Here is a 25,652-nt window from a genome sequence, read left to right as displayed (position 1 = left end):
GCCGATACACCCCTCTAGTATTGTATGTCCGCAGTGTGACTACTTGTACGAATAAACACGTGTGCCTTACAACGGTGTCCAAGCGTCATCAACGGTACTTCACCAGTATAGGTCCTGGACTCCCTTTCAAAAAGTATCGATGTGCACTTATTAAAGAAAAGCGTGCCTGTGCCTGTGTGCGCATGTGTTCGTGCGTGTTTCAACGGAGCACGTAGACTGCACGCGGACACGGAGCACGCTGCGTCTTCTGCTACCAAATGTGCGATTCACACTGCGTCATTTTAACCACTCCAACCCCTAATCCAAAGCGGCGGTAGTTCATGGCTCCACACAACCTGAAACGCAACACCAGCATCACCACCGTGAGCATCAAGGCTGTCGTTAACCTCGCCAGGATTAGCACCACCGTCATCACAACACCCGCGATAATCAACACCCGTACGAGCAACGCTACCTTTAGCAACATCATCAACGCCTTCAGGATCACACTTATTCACGTACAGCCCTTTTGTAAAATCCACTGCTGGATGAAAGCCTCTGCACAAGGGCCATTTTACCAGACTTCACCGAGTTGGTCAGTGTGGGTTGACGGCAGGTAGAAGAGACATGGGAGCATATAATACAGTACAACAAGGGATTGTGCTGCACTGCCCTTTGCTGCCCACTGCAAATGGGTGATCACCTACTATGCAGAGTGGTCACCCATTCAAGCACTATCCAGTCTCATACTTGCTCAGCTTCCAAGATCGGATTAAATCGGGCACTTTCCATGTGATTTGGCCAAAGGCAACAGTCACGATAGCCATCCAGCAAAGGCGGTGGTCACCACGTCGCGCACTTTCAGATGCGCTTCTGCTGCCGTCTGGAACAGTCTTCCTTCCGATATTAGGAAGCCACTGGAGTTATAAACGTTTAAACCCAGATTGAAAACTCATCTCTTTAGAACTGCTTTTTATGTTTAGCTTGTCCTTCTGCCGCACCTCCAATGAGCACGGTTGGCTACGTACGGTGCGAAAGAAGCTCAACGTACACGTACAATCATACAAGAGAATCAGAACAGATCTCATTAGCACCACCATACTCATCACCACAGCCAGCGTTACAGAAACAACACCACCAGGATCACCACCACCAGCAGAACTACCAACTACCCACGCAGGCCCCCTGTGCCAAGCCTACCTCCACGTGTTGGCCTCTGCGTCGTACACCTCGATGGTTTTGAGGTAGGTGGTTCCATCAAACCCTCCGACGGCTATGAGCTGTCCATTCACCACGGCTAGGCCCACCTGCACCCAACGTCATCATCGTCATCATCACCACAATCTCCTTTGAGCACAGCAATATTGTTGCACACACCTGCAGCATTAGCTGCTTTGACACTGAATGTTCGATATACAGCAGCTCGGAGTGAAGAACACGTCCCAAGTTGTGTTTGCACCAATAATAAATGTATAAGGAAATAGGTGTTATGCGCTGCTCAATTTAAAATTTGCAGCTTGCCTGGAAGTTAACTGTGCTGTACAGCATACTGTGTGCAAAGCTGTAGTTTTTAAGATTGTAAGAAAACAGAGGCTCATGTTTCTAGGGCTGTGGCCACTGGTTACTACTACAAGTGCATAAAAAAAACATTTATTGGAATCTGCTACAAGAATTAATCATTATTCTGTTGTAACGTACGAGCAATTGGACGGAAAGGCAAATGTATGGATAGCGAGACAGAGGGAGAGACACATGTACACAGGGATGGATGAATATATGGACAAGAGACAACGATTCCCGATAGCCTAAATAGACTTCTGGGGCAAATGCTGGTAGCAGCTATAAAGGCCAACAGAGCACACGAAGGGGGTGGGTGGCCAGCACCACGCCCGGCCACCTTTGTCTCCCTAGTGGTGATGTTTTCACACCACACCAGGTACTCGTGGAAGGGCAGACAAGCAGAAGGACGGAGGGACGCGACGTTCGTTCGGCGGCACAGATGGATGGAACGTACTGCGTTCCGACACGTGTTCATGGCGGCGATCGGGCTCCACGTGTTTTCGCGGGGGCAGTAGCGCTCCGCCGAGCTCAGCTCGGTGGTGTCGTCGTGTCCACCCACCGCGTACAGGCAGTCCTGGTAAACAGCGCAGCCCGGGTACTCGCGCCCAGTGCCCATTGGCGGCACCGGCGCCCACCGGTTATCGGCGGGGCTGTATCGCTCCACTGTTTGCATACACACACACACGGCCATGCGTAATGTACCTTCACGGGCTCTTGGATGGGGCGACACCAAAGGAAACGATGAACACCAACAACTGAAAAAGCGTGCAAAGAGCCAGATGTGGCCCTGGTGAAGTGGGGTAGGATTCGTGGGAAGGGGGGCTCGTGCTAGTAGCTGATTGGCTAGATGTGGCAGTGTTTGGTGGGCAAGTGCTCCCCCCATTCAAACTCCATGCTCCATCTCCCCAGTGAAATGTTTGCTTTTTCAGTTTTTTCCCAACTTTCGTGGTGTTTGTGGCACGGCACTGACCTTGACCCAAAAGCCACAGAGGATAGCCAATGCTCAAGTGAGCATTGGGTGGTGCTCATCACCATTGGCAGTCCCTGGGCCAAAGGTGAACATTCTACACCCTACAGAAATGACCAACTATTTGTCATTTGTCAAATGTTTTCACTCCATATTTACCAGTGGAGGTGCACTTATGGCACCACGGTGGCAAGATGTTAACTACGTACCTCGCCTGGTACACAGGAGGTCGTGGAATCGAACCCAACCCTGACGCCTGTATATTTTGGAGTTTTCACATCTCTCCCTCCGTGGTCATGTGGGTTTTACTCTGCGGTGGGTGGACAGCGCCACGCCCGGCCGCCTTTGTCTCTCCAGTGGCGATGTTGACACACCACACCAGGTACTCATTTGAGGCCGAGTCGACCGCTAAGCTACCGCTCCCCACACAACATGCAGCATGCACACACACACACAGCAACACTCAGCATTGGCTGTGTGAGCCAGATGGGCACGAGAGAGAGACCAGTGTCGAGAGGCGATGTCCCGTCAAAGCCCCCGACTGCATACAGGTGTCCCCCGAGGACAGCCACAGCCATCCCGAGTCTCCGCGTGCTCATAGATGCTACCCGGCTCCACTTGTTCTCCTTGGGGTCATATCTAATGATGAGTGCACATACAGAGATTTACACACGCACAGGGGGAGATCAGATCAACGCACACAAACATCTGCCCCATATAGTCTCATCAGACTGTTGGGGCAAGTGCCGTTAGCGATTACACTGGTCAACAAAAATAAATAAAAATTCTGGCCTGGACTTTTGCAGCTGTTCTAGACTAATTTCAGGGTGCGGATTCCAAATCTGATCTCTGATTTTCTCTCTCACATCTCATTTGATGCTATCGGCGAACCCCATTTTCATTGATTTTACCCGAAATCAACTCTGTCACTTATGATTGCAAGTTGTTGCGAGTCAGTGACTGCTTTAGTGTTAAAATACGGTGCTGTATGTTTAGGATAGTGTGTTTATAATATCATTTTATGTAGATATCCACATTTATTTAATATTTTTCTTCTGCAGTTTTGATTGAAAATGCAATCTTTGATATCTCAAAAACCTCATGTGATAGACAAAAACAGATTTGGAATCAGCACCCCAAAATTACCTTAAAACCGTTGGAATACCTTACGCCAGAAAAAGTGTGTTGACCAGTGTTAGCACCTATGAAAGTCTGCACGGCACACGAGGGAGTGGGTGGCCGGCACCACACTCGGCCGCCTTTGTCTCCCGAGTGGTGATATTTACACATCTCTCCAGCTACTCGTTTGAGTCTCTGTCGACCTCGGGAATAGTACTCGGGTCGCCGGGATCTTAACGCAGCGGGCGCGCGAACCGCTCCACAAACACACGCATGCGCACGCATGCACGAGTACGCACCTCTCGACAATATTTAGGCAGTTCACTCCGTCCTTCCCGCCGACGGCGTACAGGAATCCGGCGAGCACAGCCACGCCGACGCTGGAGCGGCACGTGCTGGTGGGCGCCACGTCGCTGCTCCACTGGTTCGTCTTGGGGTTGTAGCTGAGCGAGAGCAGCTCCACCGATTAGACGAGCACACCAGTCAGGTTTCACCGGGTAAAGTCGATCGGCAAGTCGCGTGCGGGACGGAAAACAGCGTGGGTGTTCGGCCCACCGATTCCAAGACGTCTCACCAGCAGGGGAAGACTACCAACCCCCTAATTACCCGAATTCAGAGAGGGGGGCTCTTCTAGCGCCGCACCCTCTTGGTGAGGCCCTTGTACCAGCGGTCACATTCGCAAGTGACTGCAGGGCTGAACTTTAATCTTTTTTACTAACTAAATAAACAAATATCATCCTGACCATGCATATGGGGCCTCGTATTGAAGCTAGTTACATATATTTATCGGGACAAAATGCATATTTATTAAATAAGTTAACGGTTTGACACACGTGCAACTAAATGCATGGACAGGCAGCATTTGCTTAGCGCTCAAGATGCGTTCCTCGAGAAGTGAGCGCAAACGAACTCGGCGCTAATAGGGGTCATTATACCATTGTATATACTTATTTCATCCAAGCAATATACGAGGGCCTTATTGGGGTACTGGTAATAGCGCTAATATAATAAAACAGGTGATAAACATTATTTCCTAAATAAAAATAATACTTCATTAAGCCATCAGTATTATAAGAACATCAGTATAAAAAGATCACAAAGACTTCGTTTTTCCATCTTCAGAATATCTCCCGTATCCGATCCCTTATTTCTGCTTCAGAAGCAGAGAATCTGCTCCGAGCCTCCATCTCATCTCGTATAGGCGACAGCTCGTCTTACTCGCTGGCGTGGCTAAGAAGGTGATGGTCTATTTGCAGCATGTTCAGAATGCGGCTGCTGGGGTGTTGACCAGAACCCCTTCTTCTTCTTCCCTGCACTGGCTTCCAGTTTCACATAGAATACAGTTTAAAATCCTTTTGTTAACTTACGGCCAAGTGAAAAGCCACTGAATGATTTATATTAATAATTATCCGCATCTTTAAAGTGTCTGAAATGTACGTCCGGAATCGTCGAAATTGTGGAAATGCCCGTGCACATGTGCAAGCTCAGGTGAGAAGAGGAGCAGGTGGAGGTGTGTGGAATAGATGTATGATGCATGCTCGTGGCCAAGTCTGTGTTTGATGTGCATCGCACATGTAGACCAATGGCAAAACTTGAGAAAACATGACAAATCAAAAGCAGCAGTTCACTATTTCAGGTCTGTACACGAGTGCTGTGGGTCAGCCTTCACATACACAGCAGCACACAATCACTCATAAGTAAAACAGCACTCACACAGCAGTACACTGTCAATCATACACCATCCACTCATTCACAGCAGCACTCGCACGCAGCAGCACTCAGCTACTCACAAACTCGTGAAGCAACCTTTACTCAGCGTGACTGCGTTCGCAGGATAAGATCGCCTGCCGGCGTCTCATGGATACCTCCACGCCCTGAGGGGTCCACGCCTTACGATCATACACCACTCACCATAGCACTCACACGTACATCCCTCAAGCACTCACTCATCCACCAAAGATCCCCAGTATGGCCTTAACAGACTGTAGGGGCAGGCGCTCCTAGCGAGTACCTATGAAGGTCGGCACGGCACACAAGGGGGTGGGTGGCCAGCACCACGCCTGGCCGCCTTTGTCTACCGAGTGGCGATGTTTACACACAACATACTCATTTGAGGCCGAGTATACCTAGGGGACGCCCAGAACCGGTCCAGATAATCATCACTGGTGTTGGCCGTGAGCGGGAAACGAACTCAGGTCACCGGGTTCGTAGCGCGGCCCGCTAACCGCCACCGCTCCCCACAGAGGCACTCGCTCATACGTCCCTCAATCGCCCCGCCGACTCGCTCGTTCGCACGCACCGCTCCACACTGTTGAGGTAGGACGATACATTGCGGCCGCCCACGGCATAGAGGAGGTCATCGAGCACGGCCACCCCCACGCCGCAGCGCCGCTTACTCATGGAGGCCACCATGCGCCACTCGTTGGTCTGCGGGTCGTAGCGCTCCACGCTGGAGAAGGCATCGTCGCTGCACCAGCCACCCACTGCACGGTGATGGACAGGGAGAAAAGATCCTCTTGTAGCCTTAACAGATCGTTGAGGTCATTTCTGTTAGTAAACACCTATTAAACTAAACAAACGATTAAAATTTTACCTGCTAAGGCCCACGAAGCTGTATAGGTCTTTTTCAGAAGCGAACTGGCCACAAATGATAGCTCAAAGTGGCTAATCATGTGGAAATTTATAGCAGCCAAATATTCCAAACACACGTGCAGGGGAAAAACTGGAGGATCTGGAGAAAAATCCACGCCACCACGGGGGGAGAGACACATGCAAACTCTGAATATACAGCAGGCATCATGGTCGGGATTGAACCCACGACCTCCCGCACCTGCGCACATCCCATAACAGCTCACCTGCGAAGAGCACTTCCCCGCAGCGGATGGGCTTGCGGGGTTTCGTGCGGGGAGCCCTGCATGAGTGGTCTTTCTTGGGGCAGAAGCAAATAGTTCTTGGCTTCATCCACGAGGTCTCTTGAGCGACGAACAGAGAAAAACAACAAAACATTAATGCACGCAGCGAGCGCACAGCATAAAAAAACGGGGGATGGTGGAGGGGGAGGAGCATAATACAAGAATCCCCCGCGATACATAAGGGATGCGTTCCTGGGAAATGCTACTTAACTCAAAAGTACTTAAAGCGAGCTCTAAGTTCCCATTAACATAATGTTAAAATCAGGGGTTGCGTTGCTAGCCGACATTTCTCGAAAATGCGCGACTAAATGTCATGAAGTGTACAAAAAAGCATATGATTATAAGTGAACATACGCTTTAAATAAGAATACAAATAATACAAAAAACTTAATACCAGAGATGGTTTAAGAGCTTGCTGATCGAGGCCTCTTGGGGATTCCTGGTGGTACATGCTATGCGTGTAAAGTTCGGTATTACATCACAAAAGTCCGCTTTCTCCCTCGTGCATTCGTGTTATGCATATACATTCCTTTTAAAAATCGTGCAAAGAAAATTTGCACAATTATTAAACAAGGAAGGCAATTGCGCAAGAACTAATATGCATTTTTTTTCCAGAAAGCACAAGACAAACATGACACTTGGGCTTGTCTGGGGCGCCTGTGGCGCACCTCACAACCATTTACGGCCTTCGGCCAGGAAAGTCACAATATTTTTTTAACACGAACGACGCATTCATGCAAGCACCCGATGCTCCGTTTTGAAGTTTTTAAATTAAACATCTTTGAATTGTTTAGAATTAGATAATTTTATTTCTTCATGAAAAGCTTATATCATTTTACATCTGGAAGACTTCATTGAAAACGACATTTCGTGTGAATTTTCTCTCGCCGTTAAGTAGATGGCCTTGCTGGGGGTTCAGTTCGATGCGGACTTTCACCTGGTTGGGGTTGCGGGATCGAATTAAGGCGATATAGAGCTGCTGGCCGTGCGAGAAGACCGCCATCTGCAGATCGATTCCAATGTAATCGAACGTCTGTCCCTGCGCCTCAGTCGTTCATGCAGGGGGCACGTAGGTTTGCAGCACCCCCTGCATGAAAACGATGAAAAGTGCAGCGTTCATCACAGATAAAGTTGCGTGCTTATATAAGAGTATTAATCAGAAACGTATATGCAAAACAATGCACAATGCGGAAACTTTTCGTGGGGGATTCCTGTACCTTTGTTATGATTCGTGTGGGTCACCACAATCTTCTAATGTCAAACGGAGCCATAATTAACACTGTAAAAGTCCCATATTGCTAGTCAAGGCTCAGCCCAGACTTGGCTCTGGTTCAAGTAGGCCATGGCTCAAATTCATGTGCTTAATTTTAGCTGGCCTATGAGCACGATCCCAGCCATGCTCAAGATTTCCTCCTGCGCCAAGCCATGGATGACGAGCCGCTAATGCGTCTCTGGAAGCAACTCGGCAGCACACGCCTGAACTGAGCCACCATGTGAAGCCAGGGCTGAGCTGCGACTAAGAAGAGTATGACCCGAAGAAGTCTGTAGTCATGCCTCACACTGGTCTATCCAAGCTGGGAGAATGGATAGCCCAGAATTATACTGGTAGGAACGAAGTGGACCAGACCACCAATAGATGAATGTGTCCATCCGTCCGTCCGTCCGTGTATCAACATCGCCCCCTACTGCAAACACTTGGCATGACCCTACAAAAACCTTTAGACTCAGTGACGCTATCCTGGCTAAACAAGTGTAACATTCCCTTATAATTCCCTCAGATAGCTTTTAATTACAATGTTACATTCCCTGATGTTTTTAAATAGCAACATTTACATTTAAAGCTAAACAAGATGGCCATCGCTTCCGGCGCCTCACGGCGAAACTTTAAACTTTGCTTCAAAATTACTTTACTGAAACGCAGCACGTTTTTAAAAAATAATTACTTTATTGAAACGCAGCACTTTTTTAACACAGAGACAAGAAACATTTATTAACACAGAGACGAGATACATTTAATCGCCTTATTTGTGCACGAAAAGCACGGCGCGAGGCCTAGTGCGGCAGGCTTCGCGAGGCCTAGTGCGGCAGGCTTATTAACACAGAGACGAGATACATTTAATCGCCTTATTTGTGCACGAAAAGCGCGGCTTCGCGAGGCCTACTGCAGAGGCTTCGCGAGGCCTAGTGCACCAGGCTTCGCGAGGCCTACTGCAGAGAAGGCATCGCGAGGCCTACTGCAGAGAAGGCTTCGCGAGGCCTACTGCAGAGAAGGCTTCGCGAGGCCTAGTGCAGAAGGCTTCGCGAGGCCTACTGCAGGAGGCTTCACGAGGCCTAGTGCAGGAGGCTTCGCGAGGCCTACTGCGACAGGCTTCGCGAGGCCGTCCGTCTGTCCGACAAGATGGCCGCCCGCTCCCCCTGCGATCCGTGAACTAAATGAACTAAACAAGATGGCCGTCGCATCCGGCGCAGCCAATGACATCGCCTGTTGCAATCCTTGCTCTGTGGGTGCGCGAGTCAGTGGGGAGGGGGGTGTGGACGTCATCGCTCTGTGGGCGCGCGAGTACAGTGGGGAGGGGGGTGTGGACGTCATCGCTCACCCCCCATGCACAAATCATTTTCTTTTTAACTCCTCTATACCCGGTCGATATCCCTGTACCGGTATTAGTATTATTCCTACCAGCCCACCCCGCAGGGTCCTGTTAATAGAAGTGGGTGGAATGTGTAGTTGATTTTTGTTGAAATTATAAGTTATTGTTTTCATTTCATCGTTCAAGCTCGCTTGCCTTCTTTGGTCAAAAAACGTAGATCCTTCTTGTCAGTAGCAGGAAAACAAACCTGTGATTATATATAATTAACGGTATCATTGTGAGTGTACATGTTCGCAGGAGTATCAAATTTACGCATCTGCGTTCCTGACTCGCCTAGTTATTTTGAGTAGTACCATTGTGTAGGTGTAATTAAAGGATATTCAAGTATTACATCAAATTCCGGGGTCCACTCAGCCTATCTTTCCTCCACCATGGATACAGCACGTACCGTTTGTGGCATGGCCACAGTGGTGATCCGATGTAGAGACTGGTGTGTACAATAGACCGACCCAAACTGGACGTCTGTTAAAAAGAGCGTCAAAGCTCATCGGATTCCTCCAGTCTAAATAAAGATTCTGATTCCGAATGTGATATCCCGACTACTGGCTCTGCCTTCAAACGAGGTGAGCTCAAGCCCCATTGCTCACTTGATCAAAGATTCTGACTTGCGGAAAATGTCACAAAAGAAGTCACGGCAGTGACCACGGAAACAATACATCACCTTCCTGCCAAGGTGAAGGTTTTGATGTTCACGTAAAATGTATCCCAACATTCGTGATTTTCTGCGAATCCTGTTCAGCCGACGACGCGGAAATTGGCATGGCAGCCTCCCGTGGGTTTCACGGAAAACACGCACCACCACTCGTGACAGCGTGGCCGGCTACCTGCATGCCTCGTCACTCTTCACCAGAAGGTCCGTCCCCACTGTGCCCACCAGGAACTTGGGTGTGAGCAGGGGCAGACGGACGTGTTGCAGCACCTACACAAAGACAACGATCCCCCGTATAGCCTTTAACAGACTGTTAGAGCAAGTGCTATCATGGGACCTTCTTTACCAGTATTTGGTGTTTGAACATCCTAACACCTCCTGTTTTATTGCCAGAAAGGGTAGAACCTATTCTTATTTTTCATTGAGCAAGTGCTGTTCGCGAGCCCCTATGAAGACCGGCACGACACACAAGGGGGTGGGTGGCCAACACGACACCCGGCACCTTTGCCTCTGCAGTGGTGATGTTTACAAACCGCACCAGGTACTCGTTTGAGGCCGAGTCGACCTAGGGGAGGCCTAGCGTGATAACCGTTACACTAACGCACACACACACGGAGAAGAAGATCCCTCGCTTAACCTTATACGGCAATAGCAAAAGTACGGCATCTTGAGATGCAGCTGCATTTAGATGCTATACAGATATACATTGTATGGTTTAATTGGATTGAATCATTGCCTGCGAGAGAGATCCACAGACGGGACTTTGTCCAGATTGATACACCCATACACAAACAAGACACAGGCCTTCCTATAGACAAACCGGCTGCTTAGACACATGTGCGGAGCTTTTTTGTTTGGCATCACACATACACCTTTGCTACCCAAGTAGTGATAACACAAACACTGGATACTCATTTTAGGTCGAGTTAACCTAGAGGAGAGGGGATATAATCAAGAACCATGCGCCCCGTGTGTGTGGCAAGGAATTCGGGCTGAGATGATGCGATTGCGTCAGTGCGTTTTCAGAATACTATTCCACTGCTATCTAGACTGTAATACATTTTCAACAAGACGAATAGTCACACACTGTTGCCACTATACTCATTGGTTCTTTCGGTAAAGTTACGTAGGTGAAACATTAAAATAAAATGTAAGAATAAAAATAAAAAATAGAAATAACCAAATTAAATCACCACGTTTCGGAAGCAACACAAGCTTCCGTCATCAGGTGGGACAACCACAGTAAGAAACAAACATTACTGTAGTGGGCAAAGACAGCTGTTTGTGACAAGTGATTATATAAGGTAAAGAGGGAGGAGAGATGCAGGGGGCAGGGATTGTGGAGTAGGGGGGGGGGACTTCTGTTGAGACACGGCTGGTGAGACACAATGCTGGCGCTGGGAGCGGGCGGGGGGGGGGCTACAGAAGATGTCACCTGGTTAATGACACTATTAAAGCACACACGAGATTTGGCTGGTGCTCATCAATGTGGGCGGCCCTAAGCCAGTGGTGGAAGTTGTGCATTCATACGCGAGGGGGGCAGTTTTGTCGTCGTGCAGCCACTGTATCCTATTACGATCAGCAAGAGGAGCGATATAGTTACCTCTACTGTGTGTGCTTTATGTGCTTTTATGTTGTCAAGCATGAGCTCCCCGCTCTACTAGGTGGGGATGAACTAAATAATTGATTTCAAAACAGGTTCTTACGCTCACAATAAAAGCATCAAATTTAGTTTCAGGAAGAAGTGATTATTTGATTGATTGAGGGACGACCAAGCTACGTAGAACAGATTGTTATCGGGTGATAATGTGCTATGATACCAGCAGATGGCAGTGCAGCAAGATCAACTGTTGTGCTAAACTGGTAACACATCTAATAATAGGATTTTCCCCTTTTTTCTGGCAACACTCACCAATTGAGGCGAGGCTCAAAAGAAAGCCGTCTCTGGTGTGGACCAATCAGTTTCAAGGACAATGCATACATTATCAGTGTGTTTTGTTTGCATTCTGACCACAAGTATTGTGGTTAATGCAGACATGATTCCTTGTAAAAAAGGTTTCAGTTTTGTTGCCAGAAAAAAATTGAAAAACCCTATTATTATATCTTGGCACTGGTCAAGGAGGTCTAATGATGGTCAAATATCTCGCCTCCACCTGAACTAACCCGTACTGACGAGCGTGGCAAAATCTGGTCGTGTAACCTCCACGAAATACACAGCATGGGGAGGCTCTCAACCTGCAGTGGCTTGACATTAGGGGCGTCCACGTACCTAGCGGAGGCCTAGGAAGGACACAACCGCCGATCAGCGGTTACGCAAGCGCGCACACAGGCAGGCACCTGGGGTAGCTGTGGCCGGCGCTCCTGGATGTTGTATTTGACCCAGGCGATGACGGCGCTGTACACCTGCTCCTCGCTGCGCACGTTTAGCTCATCGGTGGATATGATGTCGATGAGCTGGTTGGCAGGAAGCAGCATGAACTCTTCACTCTCCATTACCTGCGAAAGCAACAGATGCCCCGCTTCATGTCAGCCTGGATTACTGAGCACAGTGTTAATATGGAGCACCTCTTGATGGCTGGGTGGTGGTGGTACACGACTGGAATCCAGCGCCGTGGAGTCGAGGGGTGGCAGATCACACAAATGTCACAACAACTTCATTCCCATGGCTTTACCGCCAGGATAAAGCGGTAAAGCAAAAATGTGGACTCGATCCGTTCCCTCTGTATGGGATAGTATTGTCGCCTCGCACGTGTAGGCTTTCTCCAGGTGCTCCGGTTTCCTCTCACATATATCGGCAACATTAATTGGCTAAAAGCACCTTCATATATAGAGGACCACAGACATAGTACACGCCAGCTCACCACCTGGCTGCTGCCTTCCTGTTTGTCTTTAGTTCCTCCTCACACCTCCGAGTCATGCTCTCTCCTGTCTTCGAGAGTGAGCGGATACCGTGCGGCACATTGCGAGTTGAAATTGTTTATTGCACAGAAAACTTAAATTCTTGGTGGATTCATTACCCTTTGTGGAGATTAGTATCGTGCCTTGATAGCCACACACACGCTACTCGCAACACACACATAATTGCATTATAAGTACCCTCAACTGCGCACGTAAGCATAACTACAAACATACAAAATTAACACCCACACAATTAGCTACCAATACAATGAAAGTGAACGGCAATCTCTTTTGCACGTCACAATGAAAGTGGCAGAAATATATTTTTAAAGGAATCCACAGCCAAATAAAAGAGAGCCTCTTATAGACACACTTATATGATAATAGGTTTTTCCCCTTTTTTCTCGCAACAAAACAGGTGTTAAGATTTCGATTCAAAGCTTTCGTGACTGCAGGGATTCATATTATTGGTTCTTTTGGTAAAGTCACGTAGAAGGGAAATAATAAAATATCAAAAATAAAACAATAAAATTATCACGACGTTTCGATTGCAACACAAGCAATCATCATGTACGTGACTTTACCGAAAGAACCAATAACAGGTGTTAAGATGTTAAAATACCAAACTGAAACCTTTCACAAGGAATCATGTCTGCATTAACCACAATGCTTGTGGTCAGAATGCAAACAAAAAACTAACTCTGATAACATATGCATTGTCCTCTGGTCAAAAAGGCGTCCTCTGGTCTAACACCGTTTGAGACGAGGCTCAAAAGAAAGCTGTCTCTGGTGTGGACCAATCAGTTTCAAGGACAATGCATATATTATCAGAATATTTTTGGTTTGCATTCTGACCACAAGCATTGTGGTTAATGCAGACATGATTCCTCTTAAAAGGTTTCAGTTTGGTGTTTTAACATCTTAACACAGCTGTTTTGTTGCCAGAAAAAAGTGGAAAAACCTATAATCATATTTTGGTACTAGCAAAGGAGGTCCCATGATGTGGACACACACCTAGGCTCTGTGTTCCAGGTTGTCCGAGATGAGTCTGAAACTTAATTGCGCACAAGCAAAATACTTGAAAGTTACTTCAAGTCTTGTACTCTCGTGAACTAGCGATATAATTGCAGCAAGTCAATGCAGTTACATTAATGTGCTGCAATGATATCACTCTCTCTCGAGAAACGGTGCCTTAGCGCGGCGAGAGAGTTTGTGTACGTCTGAGAAGCTGATCGCTATACCGTCGAGAGCCTAGTGCTCTCAGAAGGGTCACCCAAGGCGGGAAGACTTCAGTGGAGACGTCAGACAAAACCCGTTTCGAAAGGTCCCCACATGACCTTTTCAAATAAATGGTGATCCAAGAAAGCAACGGGAAACTACTTGGATTATTTCTCCCTTGAAAACTTCAATGATGACAAGCAAAATCAACAAAGGCCCTGAGTATCGGCGTCCTTTAAATAGGACAGGGGTGCTAAGAATCTCCGAGCTTGTGTCAAAGAACCCTTTCAAAGTAGCAACTTGGAACGTTAGAAGTTTACTTCAAGCAGGAAAACTAGCCAATGTCATACAAGAAATGGATCGACTTAAAATCAACATAATCGGTCTAAGCGAAACTAAATGGCCTGGAACAAAAAAGTTTATATCGAGCGAACACCACATCTTCTGCTCCGGAGGAGAAGAAAACACCAAACAAACATACGGTGTCGCCTTTATAGTACACAAGAAATTAGCGAATAAAGTCAACAACTTTACCCCAGTATCAGAACGAATAGCACTACTACAATTAGCAGGCAGCAAAGTCAACGTGAACATTCTACAGGTTTATGCTCCAACAGCAGATAAACAAGATCATGAAATCGAATCGTTCTATGAGCAACTAACCAACACGCTGAAGCCGCTGAAGAAGCAAGACATCACTATAATCCTCGGCGATTTCAATGCCAAGGTTGGCCACGGTCGAATGCAGAACATTGTCGGAGAACACGGACTAGGAACAAGGAATGAACGAGGCGACAGACTGGTTCAATTCTGCCAAGAAGAACGTTTCAGTATTGCTAACACGTGGTTCCAATTACCACCTCGACGACTGTACACGTGGACCTCGCCGCAAGACTCCGACAACAACATCGTCAGGAACCAAATCGATTATATCCTAATTAACATCAGGTTTAAGTCCAGTGTGATTACAGCAAAAACCTACCCTGGAGCCGATATATCGTCAGATCATAACCCAGTAACAGCTACAATAAGACTCAAATTGCGATCAATACAATGTACAAAGACGAGACGAGCAGACCTGGAGAAACTGAAGAACAGCGCCGATAAAAGACAAGTACAGCAACATCTCAACGATAGCATCCGCTCAATAACAACAGAAACAGCAGATGTTCAGGAGTACTGGCGCTCGTTCAAACAATGCATCACAGAAACAACAGAAGTCATGCTGGGACATCAGCCACCGAAAAAGAAACAACGATGGATGACATATTGTATTCTCGATCTAATGAGCCAACGAAGAATATACAAAAACAACAACTTGGAGAAGTACAAACAAATGCAACAGAAGATCAGAGAAGCAATCCGACAGGCAAAAGAAAAGTGGATGGAAGAACAATGCGCCGAGATGGAAGAACTAATTAAAAAACATGACAATTTTACTCTGCACAAGAAGCTCAAAGAAGCTGGTAACATCTACAGACCAGCCCCAACAGCTACCTTGTATGCGGACAACAACCAACCAATCCTAAATAAACAAGAAAAAATGGACACCTGGACAAACTATATACACAAGCTCTATGGCGCCACGAGAACACCTGCAGAAAAAGACCAACAGATGTCGAAAGACGCTCTACACATTTTAACATCAGAAGTAGAACATGCAATCAAAACAGCTAAGTCAGGCAAAGCGTGCGGGCCCGACACAATCCATGTAGAATTGCTCAAACTATTAGACAGTAACAACATACGACAACTGACTAATTGGTACAATCAAATATACATTGGCAATAAAATTCCATCCGACTGGCTACAATCCATTTTTGTGGCCATACCAAAGAAAGCAACAAGCCGGAAATGCGAGGACTACAGACTGATAAGCTTGATGAGCCACGTGCTGAAAGTTTTCCTGAAGGTGATCCAACAGCGCATACGCTCCACATGCGAAAATGCATTGAAGAACACACAGTTTGGCTTCTGCAAAGGACTAGGCACAAGAGAAGCAATCTTCTGTCTACAGATACTACTACAGCGATGCTACGAACATCAGAAAGAAGTGTACATCTGCTTCATAGATTACGAGAAAGCCTTTGACTCAGTCGACCACGACCGACTAGCAGCTCTATTAAAACAACTGGGACTAGATAAAAACGACATCAACTTCATCATTGCTCTTTATTGGAAGCAAACAGCCCAACTCCGATATGACAACGAATTGACAGACCCAACACCAATACAAAAAGGTGTACGACAAGGCTGCCCACTTTCACCCAGTCTTTTCAACATCTACTCGGAGCAGATTTTTGATCGAACACTAGCAGATAAAAACATTGGTATTAAAGTCAATGGACAATACATCAACAACATCAGGTATGCCGACGACACTGCACTGCTGGCCGATTCGGAACAAGACCTACAACAAATCTTGGACGAGGTTGCCACAGAGAGTCAAATATGGGGCTTACGAATTAATAAAAAGAAAACAAAGGTTATGAAGGTCAGCCGAACTACAAGCAAAATAACAATCAAGCTTGGCAGCGAAAAAAATTGGAACAAGTACACCGATTTAAATACCTTGGTGTAATCATTGACGATCAGTTGAACCATGAAGTCGAAATCAAGAGCAGAATTGAACAAGCAAGGCAAGCATTTATTAAATGGAAAACACTCCTTGCAGACCGCAACTTGAGTACATCACTGAAACTGCGCACACTGAAATGCTACATCTGGTCAATTTTGCTGTACGGAGTAGAGACGTGGACATTGACAACAACAGCAACAAAAAGGCTCGAAGCTTTCGAGATGTGGCTGTATCGAAGAATGCTGAAAATCCCATGGACAGCCAAAACCACCAATACACAAGTTCTGCAAGATATGGGCACTGACAGGCAACTGCTGAAGACCATCATTAGCAGGAAGTGTTACTACCTAGGCCACATTGCCCGAAACGACCACAAATACCAGCTATTAAAGCAAATCCTGGAAGGAAAAATCGAAGGGAAAAAACGACCAGGACGGCCAAAAACGACATGGCTCAGTAACATCAAAACATGGCTACAATTAACAACAGCACAAACTCTACACGCCGTGCTAGACCGGGACCAATATCATCGTGAAGTCGCACACGTCGTTAGGCAGCACTAAAGAAGAAGAATGATATCACTAGAGCTTTTTGGCAGCACGTCTGAAAGTCAATTTTAAAAGCTCTATCATAACCAAAGATGCGTTGGACTGCCCAGGCTACACAGGCTAGGTGCTTACAAAAACACAACTCTCTTTTGGCTTGCATTTTCCTTTAATGTGGCTCAGATGATAAGAGCACTGAGGTGGCACCGTTTAGATGCTGGCTTTTGAATTAAGGCCTGTGATTAAAATGGGTTTTAATGTGCAGTGATTTGATGGTCTCAGCCCAGTCACCAATGACTACACACACAAAAACCCAACGACGTTATATTTATACTTTTTTTTCCGGTAAAGTCACGTAGGTAAAAAATAAAATAAATTAAAATGAAAATAAATAAATTAAATCAGGTACCTGAAGACGGACGCTTGTGTTGCGCCCGAAACGTCGTGATTTAATTTAGTTGTTTTCATTTTAATTTATTTTATTTTATACCTACGTGACTTTACCGAAAAAACCAAAAAGTATGGATCCTTGCAGTCACGAAAACTTCAAATCTAGAACGTTACACTTAGTTCTGCTGTGTGTAGTGAGTTGTAAAAAAGCAGTTTTTTATGGTGCAGATCGTAAGCCACAAAAGTAGCTGTGTGATATCCCGCCTCTGCGGGCTGTCCTCGAACATGGGAGCTTGCAGCACTGCTCTGCGAGAGAAACCAACAAACACTTGGCCTCGTGACACGACACCCGAAAGTACAATTGGCCCAAACATGCGCTGTGAGAGTGAATCTGCATTGACTTGGTGGCCTGGCTGTGTGCTCTGGCTGCGTGCTGTGGCTGCGTGCTGTGGCTGTGTGCTGTGGCTGTGTGCTGTGGCTGCGTGCTCTGGCTGTGTGCTCTGGCTGTGTGCTCTGGCTGCGTGCTCTGGCTGTGTGCTCTGGCTGCGTGCTCTGGCTGTGTGCTCTGGCTGCGTGCTCTGGCTTGTGTGTCTGCAGAGGGCCACCTCCTGGAAGTTGTGCTGCGTGAACTTGTCGGCGGTGCGCTGCAGGTCTCGGCACGCGTGCGTATCGGCGAAGGCCCGGATTCCCAGGCAGTTGGAGGGGTCGAGCTGCCGCTTCAGGAACTCGCAGCAGGTGTCCTGGATCTCGGCGAGCTGCAGCAGGCAGGCGGCCGGCAGCAGGGCCTGCACGTTGCACTCCTCCACCGTGATCTGTGGATCGCAGCAGCGCAGACTGCATGAGAAGCAAGCGGTGTTCTGCTCAAATGCAAGAATGGTGAGATTCTCATCTCGTTTAACGGACCTTAGTTTGTTGTAGAAATTCTGCTGTCCTGTGCTTCAGGGGTGAGCCAAACAACTGCCGACTTTACACAAAGTGGTACTCATTTTATAGGTCCCAGCGGCAAGGTAATCCGAGTAGAATTCCAACAGGGATATGAACTCACAAACTTGTTATTGGGAGTCACGCTCTCTAAGCACAGTGTGGCTTAGCCAAGTCAAAGTAAACCCCAAACAAATGTCATTTCCAGCTGTGATGGCATGCTGCTGTAATGAATATACACATTTGATTAGCACGGTTGGCTACATATGGTGTGAAAGAAATTCAGCATAATACAATATTTCGAGAGCCAGCTTCCTCTGGTGAGCAGAGCTGTGGCAGCAGCAGCAGCAGCAGCCCCTTCGTCTGCATCACACCGTCGCTCGCCACAAGAGGCCTCGATGAGAAAGCTTTTCAACTATCTCTGGTAAATTCTAATTATTAGCATTTATTGTTAGTTAAAATTAATGTCAGCTTACAATCATACGCATTTTGGTACACTTTCTGACAGTAATTATGTTTTTTTTTATCTTGGCAAGGAACGCAAACCCTGGTTTTAACGTTATGTCTGTAGAAAATGATAGTTCACTTTAAGTCATTTTGAGTAAAGTAGCATTTCCCCGTAACGCATCGCGTGGGATTCCTGTATTATACTCCTCACACTCTACCCCTCCACCTAACCCCCGCAGCTCCTCCACCATCCCCTGTGTATCCAAGCGCTATCCAGGCTCAACAACCCTGCTTTGCTTTTGACATCCTATAAGATCAGTCGCATCCTGGCTGATGTGGTCATACACAACTGCCTTAAACACTCAACACGAAGGTTCACGTCTTTTGCTCTCCTAAAGTGGATGAGAGTCCATTACTGGCCCAGCCTGCTAGAGCAGCAACACTGCGTGCATGGCTGGTGGCATCACCTGTGCCGTGTAGGCAAAGTCAACGAGCAGCTCCATGGCCGTCTCGTCGACGTCACGGATGGACACCTCATCCTGCCGTGACTCGGCCAGCTCGCCCGTGAACATGGCGTGGAAGTAGGGGGAGCACGCCGCCAGCACCACGCGGTGCGCGTAGATCTTGCGGCTGCCCACCTGCCAAAGACAGACGTGGGTTGGTGGGGCGTGAATGTGCGATGCCCTCACTGCGCCTCCTCTACTGGGAGGTGGGTCTGTGGGAGGCGAGGATGCCATTGCTTTTGTAAGATTATAAACAATATGAAAAGGTGGAAGGTGCAAGTTTACCATCTTATATATAAATATATACAGTGCTAATAGAGACGCAGGCTTTGTCCGCTTTTTATTGACTACAGCATAATGCTTCACAAGAAGCCAATTACTTCATTCATTGATCGGAGATCATATATTTTGAAGTATTTAGCATGAGACTTAAAGCTATTTGGACCTTGTAGCTAACCCCTATGAATAAAACTAATACATCTCAAGGCTGTAACTTTTGGAAACTCTCATGAGCAAAATCTTGATTCGGTTTGTGCCGAATTTCAGTCGGTCACCATCCTCTGTGTTTATTAGACACATTCTTACATATTTTTTCCATATTACTAATCTCAAATATACCATGGAATCATGTCAACATCCTTCCTTTCATGCAACTATAAATTCCTCCATTCAAGAGCACGGGGCAATGACGAGATTGTATTCACTGCAGAGCAGGGTGAAGCCATCAACTCGCTACGAGAGCTATATTGTGTTGCTAAAGCTGGTGGTGGTTCAAATTGTGGCCGTTGTGTAGGTGATGATGTCATAGAGATTCGGGAAGAGAATATAATCTTGTGAAGGTGGTATTGGGAATTGCGACAACCCGCTGGTGCTTGTGACGTTGACATTTGTGGCGCTTGTGACAAAGCTATTGGTGGTGGCGACGGTGTGTGATGATGGTATTGGTGACGGTGGTCGTGGCAACGTGCGTGTGCGAGCACGAACCACCAGCACGACATCGCAGAACTTGCGGTGTCGCCGGAGCACGCTGATGGCCTCCAGGGTGATGCGTGGATGCTTCTCGGACACGTAGACCATGCATGCCGGTGTAGGCAACACGCCCTCGGGCAGGGCGTTGGGGTCCCCGCCGCCGCTCGATCGGTTCGTCACGTCCATGGCTCGTGGCACTGCTGCGCACGCAAAGTCAAGGCGAGAATCGGTCACAAGAATTGGCCGTGGAGACATTGAGACATTTTTATTATGTAACAAAAGGGAAAAAGCTGTCGACAAGCATTGAATGGTAGTCATCTTGGTCGAGAGTCATAAGCCTGTGATAGAACATCTACACTCCCCTGGTGGGGACCAGTCCATCCACTTTCATGAACACTTTATTCTTATTGTAACATTTCATTGGCAGGGGCCAGTCTCCCGATAAGACAATCTGTATCGGCTTAAAAGTGGCAGTCATTATGAATGCAACAGAAAATGTTTCTCAAGTCCAACTCCAACTCGGTGAAACTGCAACTCCCAAGTGAATTTGAACTCGCAACTTCTGATTGTGAGTTGAGTGCTCTATAAACACTGCGCCGCCCAGCGAGATTCATATCCTGTGCTGTTATCCTCGACAATCCAATACCCAACTTGGAGTTAACCGAGTATTATTTTAATTTGATTTGAGTTAGACGTTGACCAATCGCAGTCATCATCCCTAAGGGGGTCAATAAAATTTGTACCATTTTTGAGTGAAATAAACAGTGGCCATTCTACAGAGACTGGTCTCTGCCATAGTTCTCTCCCCTGGCTCAGGATTAAACAAAAGCACCAAAAACCATGTTAAGGTCCACTGAATTTACTTCCTTTTCACAGACAGTTGCCCAGACATCTCGCAGAATTAGTACTACTGTATAATACATCTCGCCGGGCTCAACAGGGAATAAGGCATTGACTTGACAGAACACGACTATTTCGTAATTATTTTCATGTTAGAATGCTCGATTGCTGCTTTGTCGCTAAGCAGCAGTCCAACCGCATAGAAATGTGCCAACTTGGCATCTACTAGAGCCAAAACCGAGGCTTTCACAGTCACTCCTGGATTGTTATGCCACGTGCAGTGAAACATTGCAAAGGTTTTGTGACAAGCAGACAGTGCAGGCAAGTGAGGCATGTGAATGAATAAAGAATGCTTGTGGTACGGTGCTGTTGGCACACCTGTGGAGGAAATCGTTCTCCTATAACACGGTAGTTGCGTTCGTGAAGAACACTGGGTTGTGGAAAAATTGCGTTGTAATAAATACAATATAATATAGGGTAAAGCACAGCCCGCAATAACACGTGAGATGCATACGCAAGCTCAACTAACACTGAGGCGTGTAGGTAGCATCTAGAAGCACTCAGCAGCATCCCGCCTTGTGTGATGCCACGCCGAGGCATACGTACAACAGCTTGTTCCTCTCAATTGCTTTATATACAACTAGCTGTACTACCCGGCTTCGCCCGGGAACTTGGATTCACCACGCCCGGCCACCTTTGTCTCCCCAGTGACGATGTTCACACACCACACCAGTTACTCGTTTGAGGCTGAGTCGACCTAGGGGAGGCCCAGGTCCGGTTCAAATAATCGTCACCGGTGGTGGCCGTGAGTGGGAATGGAACTCGGGTCGCCGGGTTCGTAGCGTGGCGCGCTAACCACGACACTACAATGCGTTACGCTTCCGTTGTAGGATTTGTGTGAGGCGCGCCGATCCGCTGTAGGGTTTTAGTGAGGCGTGCCGATCCGTTGTAGGGTTTGTGTGAGGCGTGCCGATCTGTTGTAGGGTTTTAGTGAGGCGCGCCGATCTGTTGTAGGGTTTTAGTGAGGCTCGCCGATCCGTTGTAGGGTTTTAGTGAGGCGCGCCGATCCGTTGTAGGGTTTTAGTGAGGCGCGCCGATCCCCCGCGATACAATAATGCTGTGTAATCGCTATAATTTTATGATTTACCGAGCCTATAATAGGAATTGCACACATTGTGGTGGCGGGGGAGTGAAGAGGACGTGTAACTTTGATGAATTTACCTCAGAGTCGCGTGGTGGGTGTCGAGGCCTAGCACCGTGCAGAGCCTCCAGCCTCGCCTGATTTTGGCACCCGGCTGAGGCTGGGTACGGGTGCCGTTCCCCCCCCCCCCCGCGCTACAATAATACAGTCTAATCGCTATAATTTTATAATGTACCGACCCTATAATAGTAATTGCACACATTGTGGTGGGGGGGGGAGTGAAGAGGACGTGAAACTTTGATGAATTTACGTCAGAGTCGCGTGTTAATGCGTGCGCCTATTTTAAAGGGGAATTAAAAATGGCGTCCACCCCGCGCCGAAGGCGTCGCTACCCGTTGGCAGGGGCAACCGCCGTCCAATGAAAGCGGCGAAGGCGTGGCTACCCGTTGCCAGGAGCAACCGCCGTCCAATGAAACTGCAGCCCGCGGCGAAGGCGTCGCTACCCGTTGCCAGGGGCAACCGCTGTCCAATGAAAGCGGCGATGGCGTCGCTACCCGTTGCCAGGGGCAACCGCCGTCCAATGAAACTGCGTATGGTCCGACGACACACACACACAGACAGACAGACAGATTCGCGATTTTATATATATATATAGATTTTACTTAAATCTATTTAATTATAAAACCTTAATATTATACATTCACTCTCTCTCTCTCATACGATACGTATCATGGTGTTCTACACTCACCAATGACAGTAGTATCTTGAGACTTGACTCCAGTAATGACGACGACGACGACAATGACGATGACAATGACGACGATGACAGACCTGTGCAGTTCGATGAATGTGATGATGAATGATGATGATGATGGTGTTACTGCACAGGTATAATGAGGCCTTTAAATCAGTTTGAAAAATCCGCGATGCACTGAGGCCGCGAAACTTGAACCGCGAAGTGGCGAGGGATTACTAGTACAGTGAAACCTTGGATTGCGAGCATAATTCGTTCCTGAAACGTGCTCGTAATCCAAAGCACTCGTATATCAAAGCGAACTTCCCCATAAGACAAAATGGAAACTCAAGACGATTCGTTTCACAACCCAAAAAAAATTCATACAAAAATTATTCGTTACAAAATACTGCTAGGTTTTTCCCCTTTTTTGGCAACAAAACTGACACCTTTTGCAAGGAATCATGCTTACATTAACCTTGCAAAAGGTGTCAGTTTTGTTGCCAGAAAAAAAGGGGAAAAAAACCTATTAGTATATTTTGGTACGGGCAAAGGAGGTCCCATGATGACATTACAAAATACTGTACCTTTTTTAAAATTTGTATTTAAATGTAATATAAAGTAATGTATCCATTAAATGTAATCGTGGAGATGAGAGAGAGTAGATGAGTGGAGGAGAAGGATGGTGATTGTGTAGGACTACTTTCACTGTCACTAACGGAACCACTGCCATCGCTGAGCTCACTGGGATCTGTTTGTGCGACTTTAACAATGAAATTTCTCCTATTGCAAGACCTCGCTGGTTGATCAATATATTTGTTTTAATTGCTTATCTTGCAAAACACTCGAGACCAAGTTAATCACAATCCAGGGTTTCACTGCACGTAGGCCTCGGCAAGGTAAGGTAAAAGTTAAAAGGTAAAAAATTAACCCGTAAAACAAAGTTTTTCACTATAAATCATTTATATGCGTGGCATCGGTTTTATTTTATTATTCATTTCAGTTTTTCTTGAGTAAGAGTTTAATTTTTATCACATTGGTATTTTAAATTAAATATAAGGAAAGTCGTATATAAGGATTATAAGGTTTTCAGTTTTTGTATGATTGTTTATATTGTACATTTTTGTTGTTTTCTTGAATAATTTTCTGTATGTAGGAAAAATATATGATTGTGTTAGTGAAATTTTTGTTCCCTAAAAAGTGGAAAATTTTGGAAAAAATGTTTCACGAAAATAAATTGTCACGCACAACGAGTCTGTGTGCAAAATATCAGCTCGATTGGATCACGGGAAGTGGGTTAAAAGACGACCGAAAGATTTGCACGGTCCTAAGCAAGCAAGTGAACTGAATATAAAGGATTTAATAATAATAGAAATGGATATGTATTTTCCCCTTTTATTCTCTGCTTTATCAATGTTGATAATTGTCACCAAAGTACACTGTTTAAAACTCTTATTCTTAGGTTTTTTCGGTAAAGTCACGTAGGTAAAACATTAAAATTAATAAAAGTAAAAAAAAGTAAAATTTTACTTTTATTAATTTTAATGTTTTACCTACACGGTGACTTTACCGAAAAAACTTAAGAATATGAATCCTTGCAGTCACGAAAGCTTCAAATCTAGAATGTTTAAAGCTCTCTTGATTAGAAGCTTTCGTGACTTCAGGAATCCATACTCTTTGGTTCTTTCGGTAAATTCACGTAGGTGTAAAATAAAATAAATCACGACGTTTCGGGCTCAACACAAGCGTCTATCATCAACACAAGCATCCATCATCATCATCTGATGATGGACACTATACCGACGTAACTTTACCGAAAGAACCAAAGAGTATAACTGAACACTGTTTTAAAACTCTCTTCTATAGGCACAGCGCCATTTTGGCTTTTCATTATCAGATTCGTTAACTTGGCATTTTGATTTTACAAAATGAACAGCTTTTTCTCAGCAACCCCAGGTGGGACTCGAACCCACAATCCCTGGCTTAGGAGGCCAGTGCCTTATCCATTAGGCCACTGGGGCTACATGTAGCATGATGAAAACCTGGCTTATGTACAGACTTCTTAAATAAACTCACAATAAAAAAATATATGTTTTTCCCCTTTCGTCCCCTCTGTTTTATTCATGTTGATAATTGTTTTTTTCCTAAAAAGTGGAAAATTTTGGAATTTTTTTTTCACGAAAATAAATTGTCACGCACAACGAGTCTGTGTGCAAAATGTCAGCTCGATTGGATCACGGGAAGTGGGTTAAAAAACGACCGAAAGATTTGCACGGTCATAAGCGCGCAAGCAAGTGAACTTAATATAAAGGATTTTAAAATACGAAATTTTCTTTGAGATTTGAAGCTTTCGTAACTGCAAGGATTCATACTCTTAGGTTTTTTCGGTAAAGTCACGTAGGAAAAAAATAAGAAAAATATTATAATAAATGAAAAATAACTAAATTACATCACAATTGAGTTATTTTTCGTTTATTATAATTTTATAACTTTTCTTACCTACGTAGTTTTACCGAAAAAAACCTAAGAGTATATCAATTATCTGTATACCGATTAAATCTAGTTAGTTTTATCTGTATATGGATAACACGTAGTTTAGCTGTATCTGTATATCGATAAACAATATCGTGTTTTC

General features: G+C 46.1%; 1 protein-coding gene and 1 non-coding gene across 2 annotated transcripts; both read right to left on the bottom strand.

Moving 5' to 3' along the window:
• Positions 1-117: 117 nt before the first annotated feature.
• On the bottom strand, positions 118-20,495 carry LOC133362372 (kelch-like protein 20). The gene is given in 13 exon segments (XM_061581302.1): positions 118-335; positions 1,180-1,286; positions 1,994-2,202; positions 3,012-3,145; positions 3,925-4,068; positions 5,925-6,108; positions 6,481-6,532; positions 6,534-6,597; positions 10,010-10,104; positions 12,172-12,330; positions 18,069-18,275; positions 19,299-19,469; positions 20,319-20,495. Coding segments are annotated over 13 exon segments (1,782 nt in total). The 5' UTR covers positions 20,490-20,495; the 3' UTR covers positions 118-250.
• Positions 20,496-24,965: 4,470 nt separating this feature from the next.
• On the bottom strand, positions 24,966-25,038 carry TRNAR-CCU (transfer RNA arginine (anticodon CCU)). Its single transcript has one exon. It is a non-coding gene; the product is annotated as a tRNA-Arg (tRNA).
• Positions 25,039-25,652: the final 614 nt, after the last annotated feature.

This window comes from Lethenteron reissneri, unplaced genomic scaffold (genome assembly GCF_015708825.2).
Source record: "Lethenteron reissneri isolate LAM-NWPU_2019-01 unplaced genomic scaffold, ASM1570882v1 scaffold_1458, whole genome shotgun sequence".
Classification (NCBI taxonomy): domain Eukaryota; kingdom Metazoa; phylum Chordata; class Hyperoartia; order Petromyzontiformes; family Petromyzontidae; genus Lethenteron; species Lethenteron reissneri.
This window is presented reverse-complemented; position numbering and strand designations above follow the sequence as displayed.